The sequence below is a fragment of the Schistocerca cancellata genome, chromosome 2, assembly GCF_023864275.1.
Source record: "Schistocerca cancellata isolate TAMUIC-IGC-003103 chromosome 2, iqSchCanc2.1, whole genome shotgun sequence".
Classification (NCBI taxonomy): Eukaryota; Metazoa; Arthropoda; class Insecta; order Orthoptera; family Acrididae; genus Schistocerca; species Schistocerca cancellata.
The window spans coordinates 518,137,723-518,153,950 of NC_064627.1; the positions used below are offsets into that span (position 1 = coordinate 518,137,723).

The window sequence follows — 16,228 nt, forward strand, 5'->3', positions numbered from 1 at the left end:
TTACAAATCACTTGTTCAACCCATTGTAGAATATTTATCAAGTGTGTGGGTCCTGTACCAGATAGGTATAACAGTGATATTGAACATATACAGAGAAGGGCAGCATTAATGGTCACAGGTTTGTTTAATCCATGAGAAAGTGGCTCAGAGATACTGAAGGAACTGAACTGGCAGACTCTTAAAGACAGACATAAACTATCCCGAGCAAGTCTATTAACAAAGTTTGAAGAACCAGCTTTAAATGATTACTCTGGGGATATGCTACAACCCTCTGTGTATCTCTCACACAGGGATTGTGAGGATAAGATTAGAGTAATTGTTACACACAGAGTCATTGAAACAATCATTCTTCCCAGACTTCATACTTGAATGGAACAAGAAGCAGCCCTAATAACTGGTACAATGGGACGTACCCTCTGCCATGCACCTCACGGTGGTTTCCAGAGTGTAGATGTAGACATAGATGTAGATATGGCAGTATCCTTTGTCATGTAGAAAAGCTCTTTCTCTTCATTTGTCGTCGACATTGTTACATACATACATCTTATTGCCAAGTCATATGATATATTGAAGTAACTGTTTAAGCACTATAATTTTGAAGCATGACATAGGAAGAGGCTGAAATATTGGTTAAATATGTCCCCCCTCCCATTCTGCTCCAATTTCCTCAGCACCTCCCTAGCCCCAACACCTCCCCGGCCCAGCCAATTTCAGTAAGAATCTTTACTTAAAGTCATTTGTTTGTTAGTGTAACATTTGTTAAACAAAATGTACTTGGCACATATTTTCAGGGAAAAACGCATGGACCAGGAACGTGTTCTGCTTAAAGCCCAGATTCAAAATTTAAATGAAGATCTTGCGAAACATGCTTCAGAAGTGCGTAATTTGAGGATTCAGAATGCAGCAAATATTGTTAACCTTGAAACACAACTGTCACAGAAAACAGAGGAGGTATTAAAAAGAATAACAGTCATTTTATCCAATTTTTATTGTTTTTGTAATGTGGTCTGTAAAAATAAATACTAACGTTCTTATTCATTACTTCCATATAGACAAATGTGCTAGAACAGCGTGTTGAAGAGCTCACTAAAGCAAATTCTAATTTGCAAAAGAAAATGGATTCTCTTTCAAAACAACTGTTGGAACAACGTGAGGCTGAGGCCAAGCTTCAGGAAAGTTTTGGACAGGAAGTGCGTGCACAGACAAAGCTTGCGAATTTGTACAAAGGTAAGTGATAGGACTCCGCAGTTTGAAAGTACTGCTTGTTGAGTACAGCTTTTGTCTGTGTCTAAACCTATACAGCAAGAATTCATTTAATGCTTGCAGTAATTGCCTGCAGATAAGTTTATAGTGTAATAACATTGATAGGCATAAAGGAAAAGAGTTTTGAGACCTAGGTATGAAGATATGAAAGGAAAAGGGCCAGGCAGTCAGAACATGAGCAGATAGCATAGGAAGTTATTCATTCCAACAGTTTCATTGAATTGTATGAAGGAAGCCTCATGCTGAACTGAAATAACCTTGCAGTTTTTACAACATTTCTTTAATTAATCGGTTGCATTAATTGCAGTGAAATGTGCACTCGGTAGTGTAGAATGGGGTTACTGGAAATAGCAGAGGGAATACAGTAATAGCATTCTTGACATATTAGGAAATTAAGGATGAAAGAGGGAAAGGGAGATAGTGATTGATCATGAGAAGGGGAGGAGGTGTCAATAAGGAAAGATACCAAAAGACTGGGAGTTGAAGATGTCTGTGTAGCATATATGTGATACAAAAAAAGACCATGTTCTGGAGAAACAGCATTTTTTTTTTTCAGGAACAAAGCCTTGTATTTATGTTAAAAATGGCATCTTATGTGTGGTATTTTTGGAAGGAGTGAAACTGGTCTTTAATGATATGCTAGTTCTGAAAAAAAGGATAAATGTTTTAAGTGGTGTCTGTTAATATGAAGATTGTTATTTCATCGTTTGTGGTATTGCATCCTCTAGGGGTCAGTGAAGAAGAAAAAGGAAAGTCACAGCAACTTATGAAAAGAGTGAAGGAACTTGAGGAGCTGCTGAATGAAGCAAGGAACCAGCACTGTGCCTTAGAAGCGAAGATAGAGGATATCAATGCTAAACATTATGAAGAGATGCAGAAGAAGCAAGAAACTGTAGCAGCTTTGAAAGAAGAACTTTTGAGAGCAAATGAATTAATAGAGGCTGCAAAAGCAGGTAATTATTGTTGTTGGAAAATTGAGTGTAGAAAGCTGCAGATAGACAGCAGATTCTATGGTGCACTTGGTTTTCAAATGTTTTTATTATTGAGCTAGATCTATGTCATTCTCAGCAGTGTAACAAGTCATTTATAATTTTTTTCCCCAAAAGACTCTCATAACTTATTTGAAGTTCCAGAACTTGAGTATTTCTGGACAATCATATATTAAAAACCAATCAGCATAAGCCACTAACACCTTCACGTCACATGAAATTCGTGACTGTATGTTTAAGATGTACAGTCAGAAACAGATCACAAATGTAAACTCCATTTGCAAATATTTCAGTGGACAAGTTGTAATCTCACTCCAATATTGTTAATTTTTCTCAAGTGGCACATGTGATAAATTGTTGCCAGTGGAATAGCACCAATGAAATTTGTTATCCCGACAGTCGCAAATATTTCACTGTTTTTTTTAATGGGTTAGAATTTCAGAGGTGGTGGTGAGGGTAGGGTGTGGAAGTACAGTGAGTAGTGGGGATGTTTATAATCACTTTTATCATATAGATTTCTTTGTTTTTCTGTAGTAATTCATGATTTTCTGGGTGGTGGTTACAGGTAGACTTTATAGCTCAGCTTAAATAGCTGCAAGTGAAACAAAACATCTGCTAACTTCATTTATGAAGCATAGGAAATTATGAATGAGCAATGTGATGGGTGGTCCATGTCCCACTTATATTTTGTAATGTTCACTTCCTGTCATTCGTAGTACAAACCGTTAACAAGAGCAGCATACAGCGGAAAAGTCGCAGACTCTATAAGTGTACTTTTACATCACTTTTAAATGTGTGTGTGTTGGCAGTCCTAGAGTTTGCTTTCTGAAGTTAAGTACTGGCAAGCGATTCAGTCTTTTTGTAATTCTAAAAGTGTAACTTAATAATTTTATCACCAAGTGGCAGCAGAACACACACATAAGACAGTTGTAATTTGCAAGATTTTGGAGCCAGTGGCTCCTTCTGGCTGGAGGGTTGAAGGGGAAGGAAGAAGGGTGAAGGAAAAAGACTGGAGAGATCTAGGAAAAGGGGTAGATTTCAAGAAGGTCACCCAGAACCGCGGGTCAAGGGAGACCTACTGTACTGTACCGTACTATTCTCATCCTGTATGGTAAGTCTCCCTTGACCAGCGGCTCTGGGTGACTTTACCGAAATCTACCCCTCCTCTTAGACGTCTCCAATCCTTTTCCTTTACCCTTCTTTCTTCTTCTTCAACCCTTCTGCCTGAAGAAGGAGCCACTGGCTCCAAAAGCTTGCAAATTACAACAGTCTTTTATGTGTGTCGTCTGCCGCCGCTTGGTGAGTAGACATTTTATCCATCCAGCTAAATTATTTTGTCAATAATTGATTGTTTCTGTTGTTATCAAAGTGTAACTTGTCATGTTTGTTAACTGTACATATAGGATATTCATTAGAAATTAATTAAAATGTTCTTTCATAGCTCTCTCTTGAGTAGTTTTGGTGTTGTTAAGTTCAGTGTGCCACAGTGGCTTTCTAGTATTATTGTTAAACTACTGTGGCTATTTACTATTTATTGAATGAGTTGAGAGGAAGGTCAAACATATTCCATGCTCCAGTGTACATAAAGGCATCTAGTAGTTGTAAGACCACTTTTTTCTGGGAATATAATTACGTGCAGTGCAATCTGCAGTTATTGGTTTGGACTTACTGGACAACTTGGGTGGAAAAGTAGATACTTGGTGATTATATGGAAGTCTTCAGATGTGTGTTATGGTGCAATAAATATGCTGAATTAAATTGTATTTTTATGATTTTTTGCTAGATAGGATATGATAAAAAGTGGTATTTTGTGTGTAGATAATATAGCTGTGAGTACATTGTCCTAAGAGTAATAAAAATCCAATAGTTTCCTACAACTTGCTTGCTAAGACTGTGGAAGCACTGACAACATCTTTTTGATACTCTGATTGTAATGTGGTACAATCATTTGATACACAATACTAACAAGGGAACCTCCCCATCGCACCCCCCTCAGATTTAGTTATAAGTTGGCACATTGGATAGGCCTTGGAAAACTGAACACAGATCGGTCGAGAAAACATGAAGAAGTTGTGTGGAACTATGAAAAAAAATAAGCAAAATATTCAAACTGTGTAGTGCATGTGCAAGATAGGCAACATCAAGGTTACTGTGAAGTCAGAGGCGCCGTGGTCCCGTAGTTAGCATGAGCAGCTGCTGAACGAGAGGTCCTTGGTTCAAGTCTTCCCTCCAGTGAAAATATTATTTTCTTTATTTTCGCAAAGTTATGATCTGTCCATTCGTTCATTGACGTCTCTGTTCACTGTAATAAGTTTAGTGTCTGTGTTTTGTGACTGGTGCAAAACCGTGAGATCAGTAGACGAAAGGACGTGCCTTTCCAATGGGAACCGAAAACATTTGATTGCAAGGTCATAGGTCAACCGATTCCTCCACAGGAAAACACGTCTGATATATTCTATACGACACTGGTGACTGCATGTGCGTCACATGACAGGAATATGTTGTCGACCCACCTAACTTGTGCGCTTGGTGAATGGGTAAAAAGATTCTTCTACCTTGTCCGATTTAGGTTTTGTTGTGGATACATACTGCGGCGCAGTTACCTCACATCGGATGGACGGATAATAATTGTCTGAAAATAGAAAATTAATCTTTTCACCGGAGGGAAGACTTGAACCAAGGACCTCTCGACCCACAGCTGCTCACGCTAATCACGCGACCATGGCGCTCCTGAGCTTGCAGTCCCCTTGATGTTGCCTATCTTGCCAATGCACCCCTCAGTTTATATATTTTTCTTATTTTTTTCATAGTTCCACACAACTTCTTCCTGTTTTCTTGATTGATCTGTGTTCAGTTTTCAAGGCCTATCCACTGTGCCAAATTCTAACTAAATCTGAGGGGGGTGCGATGGGGAGGTTCTCTTGTAAGGAAAATTGCTACTATACGTTTCAAAAAACTAAAATTTAGTGTCACTTAAGTTGAGTCAAATGTAGATGTCAACTGAGAAAAATGTAAGTTACACTGAAAATAGCTTTATTACAGTGTTTATTGTTATTTGTAATATGCAAATTTTCTCATATTTAATTAACATTCACTTCCTAAAATGTGTGCCAGGAGAATTATTTAATATTACTGAATTTAATTTTACACAGAGGCTATTGAGAAATCCCTAGAAATGTCTCCTGAAGCATCGCATGTTAGCCGTTTGCTGAAATCAGGAATGACAACCACTCAACTATATATGCAGTATGCTGATATGTCTGAGAAACTTATGCTGGAGAAGGAAAATAGCCGCAAACTCACTTTGTATCTGAACACAGTTATGAAGGTATGTACATGTAATTTTGTATTAGGTTTCACCAGCCAGAATCAATTGACATAAAAGTTTGCTGATTATGCTACTGTGTCATAATGTAAAAAGCTATACTGGGAAACCAACATTTCGACCACAATTGCAGTGGCCTTTTTCTGGGTATACGGAGTGGATGGATCTTGAGTAGAGACAGAAGGAGACCACTGCAACCATGGCCAAAACACTGATTTCACCAGTATAGTTGTTCACATTATGACGTCCTACCATACTCAGAAAATTTTTATGTTGAGGTGTGTTCACTTTTTTTAACACTTTTCTTCATGAAATTTCTATTTAAGTCAGCTTCATCTTGTCTTTGCACAATGATCTTGGAAGCTTTACTTCACATGCCTATGGAGCCCATTTTAGTATATGGTGTTGAAAGCTATGCAGAGGAAAGTGAAACTAAATTCTCATTTTGGTAAGAAAGGAGAAACTAATGTGTAATTGTGAGCCTTCTTTAGGTTAACTAAGCAAGGTGTTATTGTTTGTAGACAATGGACTTGCTTTGGGAGGAGTGATGCTAAAATTCATGTCTGAACACTTTGATTTATGTTTTATCCCTAGTTTCTTAAAATCATATTTTTTGAGTGCCAGGAAGGTTTCTTTGGGGAGATTATAACTAGTTTCCCACACCATCCATGTTAGATCTGAATGTCTGCTCTGCCTTTAATAATGTTGTAGTTTGCTGAGACATTATGCTTGCCCTTTCTGTCTTATTTCTACTCAACTGAGCTGTATCGAACAATATATCTTTCCACAGCTACTCTACCACAAATGTAATCTTTACCTTCAACTGTGGAAACATTGTCACTCACATGAATAGTGCTGAATTACACCTTTGGGTATGGATTGGACGTAAATTAAGAAGTCAAATTATTTCATTAATTGCTTTTTGCACTAATATCACTCACTTTCCTCTGTTACATCAGTTTCTTCAAATTTAGCTTCAATTTCATGGGAAATAGTCAGAACAGACAATAGAATTTGTTAATTTCAATGAAATACTCCAATTTCCAATTATATTGTAGTTTTATTCACCTAACCAATTTCATCTGCAGGTGCAAAAGAACAACAGCAGTACTAACATAACATGGTTGTACACTTGGAAATTACTTGTTATTAAGTTGAATCTGATAGTATGAGTGAAGCTGCAACATAATTGCCGTGTGGAGCATTTTATTTCAACAAGCATGCAATCAAGAGTTGCAGCAGAATTAAAGTGCGTCAAGGAGTGGTAATGTAACTACTCTCTCATGAGCAAAACAAAATAGAACTTGACTAAGCTTCTTATTTACAATTTGCATGCAATAATATAAGAAAGGGAACATTTGTAAAGAATGTGAGATACCGATACAAGTATGTGTCCATCAACCAGTGGCACAAGTACTGAATGCTACTAAGACCATAGTGTTAAATTATCATTATTGTTATTATTATTATCGTTAATTCCCCATTAAGGAGAGCGCTAAAACACAATCAATATTCACAATGACAATATGGTACATAAATTGGTACATTTCAAATTCATGGCACTTTTTTCTGTCTCTTTCTTTTCTCTTCACGAAAACCTCTCATAAATTCACTGTGTTTCTTCTTCCTCTCTTCTGTCCACTTCTTTTCTGATTTTTTCTCTTTTGGTGTTTCTTCGAATTTTTGTTTGTTGATTTTTTTCTCTGTGTTTTCCTCCGTTTGATATTTCTTCTGTGGAGATGTTTAGATTTTTGAGGTCTTCCATGGTTTCCTTTACCCAGTTAGTTTTCACCTTATTCGTCACCACTATGTTAAAAATCTTCTTGGTCAGCCTATTTTCATTCATCCTATGAATGTGCTCATAGAATTTTGCTCTTCTTTTTCTGATATTGTCTGTAATTGTCTCTGCCTGTTTGTACAATTCCTTTTTTGGTCTCTTTATCCAGATCCCCTGTCTCTGAGCTGGCCCATAGATCTCTCTCAGAATTTTCCTCGTTTGCTTTTCCATTTCCTTGATTTTAGTTCTTCCTCTGATTACTGTTGTTTCTGAGGCATGCAAGGCCTCAGGTAAGACTACTGTTTTGTAATGTCTTAATTTGGCATTGACAGAAATATTTCTTTTATTGTAATGGTTCCATGTAAGTCTGTATGCTTTTTTTAGTTTTGTAACCCTTTCTTCATTGGCTGTTGAATTCAGTCCTGTTTTCTGTATAATTTCTCCCAGGTATTTGAAACTTTCTCCTTGTGTTATCTTTCTGTACTTTATCAATGGGCTTCTGTCTATAGATTTTGTGTCCACGTACTGGGTTTTTTCATATGATATTTGTAGTCCTGTTCTGGCTGTGATTTCAAGCAACATCTCTAGGGCTTCTCTGGCTTCTTTTCTGTCATTTGTAATGATGGCTATATCGTCGGCAAAGGCCAGTCATTTTATGTTGACGGTTCTATTTTTCTCTCTCCCCATCTTTACCACATTGTCTCCTTTGTCCCACGTCCTGATTATTTTCTCTAAAACAGCGTTAAATAAAATGGGTGACAGGCCATCTCCCTGTCTCACTCCTGTCTTGATTTCGAAAGATTCTGAGATCTCGCCCATGAACTTCACTTTTGACTTTGTATTTGTTAATGTTCCCTGAATTAGTTTTCTGGTCTTATTGTCTACCTTCATTTCTTCTAGTGTATTAAAAAGTGTTTCTCTGTCTATGGAATCGTAAGCCTTCTTGAAATCAACAAATGTTACTGTGGTGTTTCTGGACTTTCTCATTGTTAATAATGTTCTCAGACACCAGATCTGCTCACTGCATGATCTTCCCTTCCTGAACCCTCCTTAGTATTCTCCAATCTGTGGATCTATCTGAGGTTCTAGGTGATTTAACAGAGCTTTTGATAGAATTTTGTATGCCACTGGCAGTAACGAAATTCCTCTATAGTTATTAGGGTCTGTTTTGTCTCCTTTCTTGTGGAGGGGGTGTATTAGGGCTGACTTCCATTCTTCTGGTATCTTTTCTGTTTCCCAGATGTTTTTGATTGTACTATGAATTTTGGGTGTAATGTTTTTCATGATCTAATTTCCAGATTTCTGCAATCAGTCCACCTTCTCCTGGTGCTCTGTTATTTTTCAATGATTTTATTATTTTCACGATTTGTTCATATGTTGGGGGTTCGGAGTCCCGGTTGGGTTCTGGTTTTGTAAACTGTAATCTCTGTTTTGGTTTATCACAGTTAAGTAATGTGTCAAAGTATCTGGCTAATATTTCACAGTTTTTCTTCGGATTTGTCTTCAGTGTTCCATCTTGTCTTTTGAAGCATAAGCTTGGTGGCTGATATCCTGTCATATTTTCTCGGAATACTTTGTAGAAATTTCGTGTGTTGTTTCTGGTGAAGTTTTCTTCTATCTCCTTCAACCTGCTGTTTTCGTAACCTCTTTTTTCTCTTCGGATTATTTTTGAAGTGTTTTTCTGTATCCTGTTGAAGTCCTCCCATTTTTCTTGTGTTTTATGGCTGTTAAAGTTTTTCCAGGCTTGTATTCTGTCTTCTATGGCCCTGTCGCATGTCATGTTCCACCATCGGTGTTTCCTTTTTCTCGGTGGCTGCCCCAATTTTATCAGTTCTTTTATTTTTTCTGACAGTTCTGTCCAGTTGTTGCTGTTGATTTTCATAATTTCTTCTATTATTTCTTTCTTGTTTATTTGTAGGTACTCTGGATCTGTTCTGGTTCTCTTGATTTGTCTATTGGGTATAAATTTTACTTTAATTTGGAGAAGGTGATGATCAGATTCGAAAACTCCTTTCCTTGTTCTTACGTTCATTATTTCTCTGGTGTTTTTTGTGGATATTGCTATGTGGTCTATCTGAAATTCTCCTAGAGCATGGTTGGGGGATTTCCAAGTTACAAGTTTTCTGTGCGGTTTCTGGAATTGCGTTGACATGATTTTCAGATCAAAATTTCTGCAGAAGTTTATCAAGTTCTCTCCATTTTTGTTTGTTCTCATGTGGGCCGTGTGTTTCCCTGTCGTGTCTCGGAATTTTCTTTCCGTACCTAACTGGGCATTGAAGTCTCCTAGTAACACTTTTATGTGATTCTTGGGGATTTTGCTGGTAGTTTCTTCCAGATCTTCCCAGAATTCCTCTATCATCTCTGGGTTCTTCTTGTAATAATTGTTTGTGGGGGCATGTCCATTGATTAATGTATAGGCTTTGTTTCCAGACCTTATCGTGAGTGTCGACATTTTTTCTGATTTTGAGGTGAAATCTATTACGGAGTACAGTATCGATTTGTGTACTACAAAACCAGTTCCGAAGAGTTTGAGATTTCTTCCTGGGATGGTTATGGCTGGTTTCCCCTGATATATTCTGTAATTTTCAGAATCAAAGTGGTTCTCATCTGCAAATCGTGGTTCCTGTATTGTCATAACTTTGATGTTGTATTTATCCATGGCGTTTGTTAATTGTTTCAATTTATCTGGCCTCAGTAGTGTGTTAGTGTTGAGTGTTCCCATGTAAAATACTTTCTTCATCTTGACGATTTTTGAGAGGCTCCGATTCTTCTCTTCATGACATGCCTGATCCCCTGGAATCCGATGATCAGGTCTATTACCCAGTCTTACTGACTGGGGCCCAGTGTAGTGGATTCTTTCCCGTTGTTCTGTCATGGTTATTGGTTTGCTTTGAGGTATTGGTGGTGAAATCATGAAGGATCTCACATAATTTCGACTGGAGTTTTGAGTTCCAGAAGATTAACTTACAGCCGAGCTCACAGAGCCAACAGACACTGACCAGAGTACCGATGGCTGCCACACAGACGTGTCTGGATTTTGGGGCTTAGCATGTAACCCAATGCAGGAGCCCTCACAGGGTGCTACCATCCGGAGCCAGATGGACCCAGGTTTTTTTTTTTTATTTTTTTTACGAGGTGTTACTCCTCCCCCTCCTCTTTCCCCATCACTTGCGAGATGAGGCCCCGGGCTTGGGACCGGCAGTGGCGGAGTTCATAGTGTTAAATATATTTTAAAATTTTCAGAAACTTGAGTTTTATTCTACATTTACAGGAAGTTGAAGAAAGAGTGCCAACCCTGCGACAACAGTCACTGGAATTTGAATCCATGAAGGAGCAGTATATAGCTATGAAGAATACATATGATGAAGCCATGGCAAAGATAAACTTACTTACTGCTGAGGCCAATGAAGCTACAAGAGAGTCTGCACGTCTCACACGTGAGATAAAGAGGCATATGGATGATAAAGCAACTTTGTCTCGTCAGGTAACGTGTTATAGTGATACTGTGAAAGTCTGTTCAAGTGAAATGTGTGTCTGATAAAACAGTTGGAGCTATATATGTATTTGGGAGAGAGGAAAAAATATAGATGTATGACATTTTCTGTCTACTAATTGCCTCTTGGCGAAAGAAGGAAAAATTATCACAAAAGATAAGACAAGTTTTGAAACATGTTAATAACTTTGAGCATCACAAGTGCTGCCAAAATTCCATATTCAACTGTGAGGTACACACTTGACCTAGTAACAGTACAAAAATTCTGTTAATATTGTTGGTCTTTATTAAAGGTTTGCCAGTTCCCTATTTATCTATGCTGTCCTCCTCCCCTTTACCATCTGAGTTATCCTGTAGTTGGCTCCTCCTGTAAAGGCCATTCCATGCCAAGTGGTCCAGAGGTTCCTGCATGACCATCAGAAATTTTGATGAAATTTTGTATGAACATTCGCCCATGTTCCTAATAGACATTGGTTAAGTTTCACAGTCACTAATTCAATACCTCTGGAGATGTAGTTGTTAGTTTGACGCCATAGCACAGCTGGCAACAGTGCATACGTGAGTTTTTGGCTACTTTGAGACATATCTTGAAAAATACAAAACTACGCTGTCTTGTACAGCATTTTGCACTTTCTTAAGCAAATTAATAATAATAATAATAATAATAATAATAATAATAATAATAATAATAATAATAATAATAAAGGATTTGCTGAGCAGTTTTTATATGGATAGTATGAAGCAAAGGCAGCCAAAAAAATAAATGCTCAAAAAAAGTGAAGTTTATCTTTTTGTATCTTCGGAAGTAATTGTGGCATAAACCTTAAACATGGCACATATAAACTTACCAACACAATGTCTTAGAATATAAAATTTAACCCTGCTATTGCTTTCCAGTAGTTTACAAATTGAAGGCAATGTTGACAATTTTTTTTAAAAAACATTAAAAAATGACTGTTCTTGGCCCACTGTCACAAAAAAGTCTTCTGCAAACTCTTTTAAACTGTATTCATTGGAAAGACCATTTTGCATCTTTTATTATGTTGTGCAGTTATTGAGTACTGTCTGGGGAAGAATATCAAGAGTGTTAATGACTAAAAAGTCAGATAAAGTCTATATATCTTGAAAAAATTTAGAAAGGTCTGTCTTTTATCACAGCTCATCATGACATACTGTAATCTGTTGTTCCGCTGTAAGAACAGAATCATGTTGGTTGTAAACTTCACAATTTAACTGTGTGTTGCCAAGGCAGTGGAGATCGTGGTGGTAGAATTACTGCATAATTGCTGCAGCATACATCGTATAAATAGGCTTCAGGTTTTACACCATTGTCACATTGTATAAATTTTGGTGAAGTTCAGGCAGTCTTCCTGACATTGTTTTGCAGTGGACTGATGTTATGAGAATTACTAGGATGCCTTTCTATTTTGTTGTGGTAATGACATGATAGTTAATTCTGGTTTAAAGTATAGTGTACTGAGTGCTAGCATAGGTTGCGGTTTATGTGGAACATTAGTGTACTGATGAAAAATTGTGTAAATGTGTTGCTGCGGTCCACAGTAGCTTAACCACTCCTAGTCCTTTTCAAATGAGGAAATCAGCATTGCCATCACCACAGGGGCTCCGCCCTGTAGCAGTGCAACAGCAACAATGGGTGGATTTCTTTACCACAGATTCCCAAACCTATTAAGGCTTTCATTACACAAGATACCAAGCCTAAAGATTCATTCCTGTAGGTGCCAGGAGCAAATTGAGAAGAGGTATCTTGTAGGATCCTAACCTAGTGTTTACTTAAAGTTAATTGAATTTTTTAGAGATTTCATTAATTTTGCTGTAGAATGTTATGAGGAAAACTGTCAGCAAGATGATGTTGCTGATGGGATTGTTTACGAAGAAATTTTGGTAAGACAGAACCCAAGGAAATCACACTTTTCAAATGTCGTTACCTCAAATTACTAGAGCCACAAAAAAGAGAAAGCTGTTATTTTTATTGGCTTCCGTAGCCATTCCATTTTTTATAAAAAAGAATTTTGTAGAACTGAATGCTGTTGAATGCCTAAAAAACAAAAGAATAATTTTCAGTTTTTCTGTCTCAAGCTCTTTTCCTCATCGTCAGGACTTTTGATATTATCTTCTGGAGAGATTGCTAAACTATTACAGAACATAATAAAAGACGTCAGATTTAATTTGAGGACTAGTGGAACATAACAAGTGTGAATGTTCACATGAAATTTCAGCAAAATTCGTGATGGTCAAGCAGGAACTTTTTCCTAAATTTGACCACTAGGCATGGAGTGGACCGTCTGGAAACAGACCGTCTGTCTGGAAACAGACCATCAACACAACTGAAATGACAGAAACAGAAAGTGTTCATTAATCAGTTGGAACACAAGTATAGTGATGATTTGATCATATGATTATAACCAGTGCATCATATTTATATTTTTGAATATTTTTATGGTTTTGTAATGGACGTGCAAGCTTCTTGTCAAATTTTACAAAATAACACAAATATTAATGCTGAGCGGTTGAAATTTATTCTTGTGTTGTTCCTACAAACTATACTGTCAGAAAAATGAGCATTTGCGACATGATAAAACTGCGTGCTAGGCTGTGACTCAAAACTGGATACATTCCTTTTGCAGACAGCGTGCTGCCTGTTTCTCCAGCAAAGCGTGCCTCAAACCTAAAGCATGCCACTAGCTTCCTCTTGTCCTCCTGTCTTGTAGATTTAAGGAAGGTTGTCTCACATCGTGTCCTGGTTAGAAATGCCATACATTTACTTCTCTAGAAGTGCATAGTTAGACAATAATTTTTAATGTTTCGGTTTGCCTGATACAGACCAATAGGAATTTTAACAGATTGCAAACACTTAGGATCTCTCTCTGTGTTGTTTAGTTCTGTACCAAAGGCACATTCCTGGAGTTTATAATGAATCCTGTAATTCGTGGCATTTGTACTATCAAATTAGTTATTTATAATTCATTATTTTGGGCATATTACGAGGGTAGCAGGTCTGAAGAAGTCTTAAAGTCTTGGGTGAGAAGATTGTCAGGTTATTCTCTTAAGCTCAAAAAGTGCCAGCTGCAAGATCATATGGGAATTCGGCGATAAACATGGCTTTACTCTAGCAAGAGCAGGCATTGCCTGCACTGGGCACAACTGTTAAAACTAAATTTTTCAAAACAGCCACAAGTCGCACTTTGTATTTTTTATTTACCAGTTCTGCTTCATTTGACAAGTGAAACCAGTAAATAAAAAATATAAACTGTCACTTAGGGCTGTTTTGAAAAACTTATGATTTTTTCCTCTTGCAACTTATTAAACACACAAATTTAAAAGATATTGTGCTACATACCTGAAGACAAAGTCTTATGGGGGCATTGAAATTGACTTTCAAAAAAAGTGTGGTGTTATGTAGTTTTTTACTGGAGTGTTTTTTGCAAAATCTTCAACCTTGCTTTTCCTAAATACTTTCTTCTTCTTCTTCTGGGTCTATTTAAGATTCCAACAAATGATTATTTATGTTGAGAATCAGCAGCATTTTCCAGCCAGTGAACAGATTATGAGGTGTTTGTCAACATTATTTTCTTTCCCTACCAAACTTAATAATTACAAAATTGACAGAATATTTATTTTTAACTTTTGTGGTCATTCATAGCCGTCTGATGCATTTGACAATGCTCCATATACAACAAAGTGCTTACGAGGAGAACATGGCAAGTGCAATAACCCTACTTACTAGAAACTTCACACAGTTAAAGAGGATCAAAATAAGAGACCACATGTCTTGGGTAATTTGTAAATATTTGACTGTTTATGAGAAAATGACCACCAGAGTTTTCAAGGAACACTGTGTGCCTTGTAGTGCATGATAAGTTCATCTGAAATGGTTAGACATTGAATAGTGTCGCGGTCTTGCAGTTTTTTTTCCATGAGTTTGAAACCATATTATTGTTTTTCAACTGCCTACTTATATCCTTGGAAGATTACTATTTGCAAGTGCCAGTTTTCTGAAAAATGTTTAATTATGCATGGTTTGCGGCGAAATAGTCAATGCCTGAAATCTAAAGCTTTGTTATTTCCCAAGTGAGATTTACGTGAAGAAACTTCACTGTGGTAAACTTGCCTTTGTGCAGTGCTCATGATGTTCAAAATTTCTGTTTCGAATGTTTCTATGATTGGTATCATCCAAAGGCATGCACCAAATCTACCTGTATAATGAACATAAGAATAAAATGTAAGAATGAATGTAAGAATTGATTTAAGAATGAAATATAGGAATGTGAGAATTTTAAAAAGTTTAAAATTGCTCAAAATACCACACACATGCATACACAGTGTAGTAAATGTATGACACTTATTGTGAAACCTAGTTGTAATTTTACAGTGAGTACAAAACCCTATCATCCTTAAAGGTGATATGAAACATTTGTTTATTTACCTTATACAAACATGGGCAGATAAATGCAATGAAATAAAATTTTAAAAATCGAGTCTCGAACATTGCAGAAGTATGAAGCTGTGACGCTAGCCAGTGCATTGTGCCTTCATACTGGTTCAACTTCCTGGTTGCTAAAAGGCATATAAATTATGATGAGAACTTGGACTGTAATTTTCTCAGAAACGGTCAAATACAAGGGTATTTCGGAAAGTAAAGATACACTGTACACCAGAGGAACAGAAGATTTTTGGCGAGCAAGTTGACAACACTGGTGTTAACCTTGAACCGTTAGCTTTCTCCTCGTGGTCATTCCGCAGTTGAATGTTGCTTCTGGTTGGAGTAGGTAGTGTTTAAACTGGCTGCGCCGATTCAAAATCAAGCCAAATGCGAAGTGCGCTCCGTCATACATTTTCTTCATGCAACAGGTCAGCGACCAGTGGATATTCACAAAGAAATTGTTTCTATTTATGGGAACATTATGAATCAACAAAATGTAACGAAATGGTGTCGTCATTTCTCTGAAGGTAGGACCAATGTTTACGACGAACAAAGAACAGGTCGGCCATCTGTGATCTCTGATGGCCTTCTTCAGGGAACGGAGGAAGCAATTTGTGCGAATAGACATCTCACATTGAAAGAATTTCTTCAGATCATACCGGATATATCCATGACAAATCTTCGATGTTGTGACTGTCAAGTTAGGGTACAGGAAATTGTGTGCGCGCTGAGTTCCAAAACTGTTAACGGAAGAACACAAAAAGAAAAGGATGGGCTTTGCACTCGACTTCCTCACACGCTATGCCGAAGCAGGTGATGAGTTCCTAGATCATATTGTGACAAGTGACGAGATGTGGGTTTATCACCATACACCTGAATCCAAGCGACAATCAATGCCATGGCGCCATTAGAATTCACCAAAAGCCAAGAAGTGCAAAAC

The 16,228-nt window shown here is 37.3% G+C and overlaps 1 protein-coding gene across 2 annotated transcripts in view; it reads left to right on the forward strand.

Annotated features, from left to right (window-relative positions):
• LOC126162069 (nucleoprotein TPR-like) overlaps positions 1-16,228 on the forward strand; it is a 280,494-nt gene that overhangs the window by 58,924 nt on the left and 205,342 nt on the right. For both annotated transcript variants that reach the window (XM_049918330.1, XM_049918331.1), the window contains exons 4-8: positions 792-951; positions 1,053-1,227; positions 1,992-2,216; positions 5,405-5,580; positions 10,626-10,838. In XM_049918330.1, the coding sequence (XP_049774287.1) occupies positions 792-951; positions 1,053-1,227; positions 1,992-2,216; positions 5,405-5,580; positions 10,626-10,838 (949 nt within the window). The remainder of the gene's footprint in view (positions 1-791; positions 952-1,052; positions 1,228-1,991; positions 2,217-5,404; positions 5,581-10,625; positions 10,839-16,228) is intronic.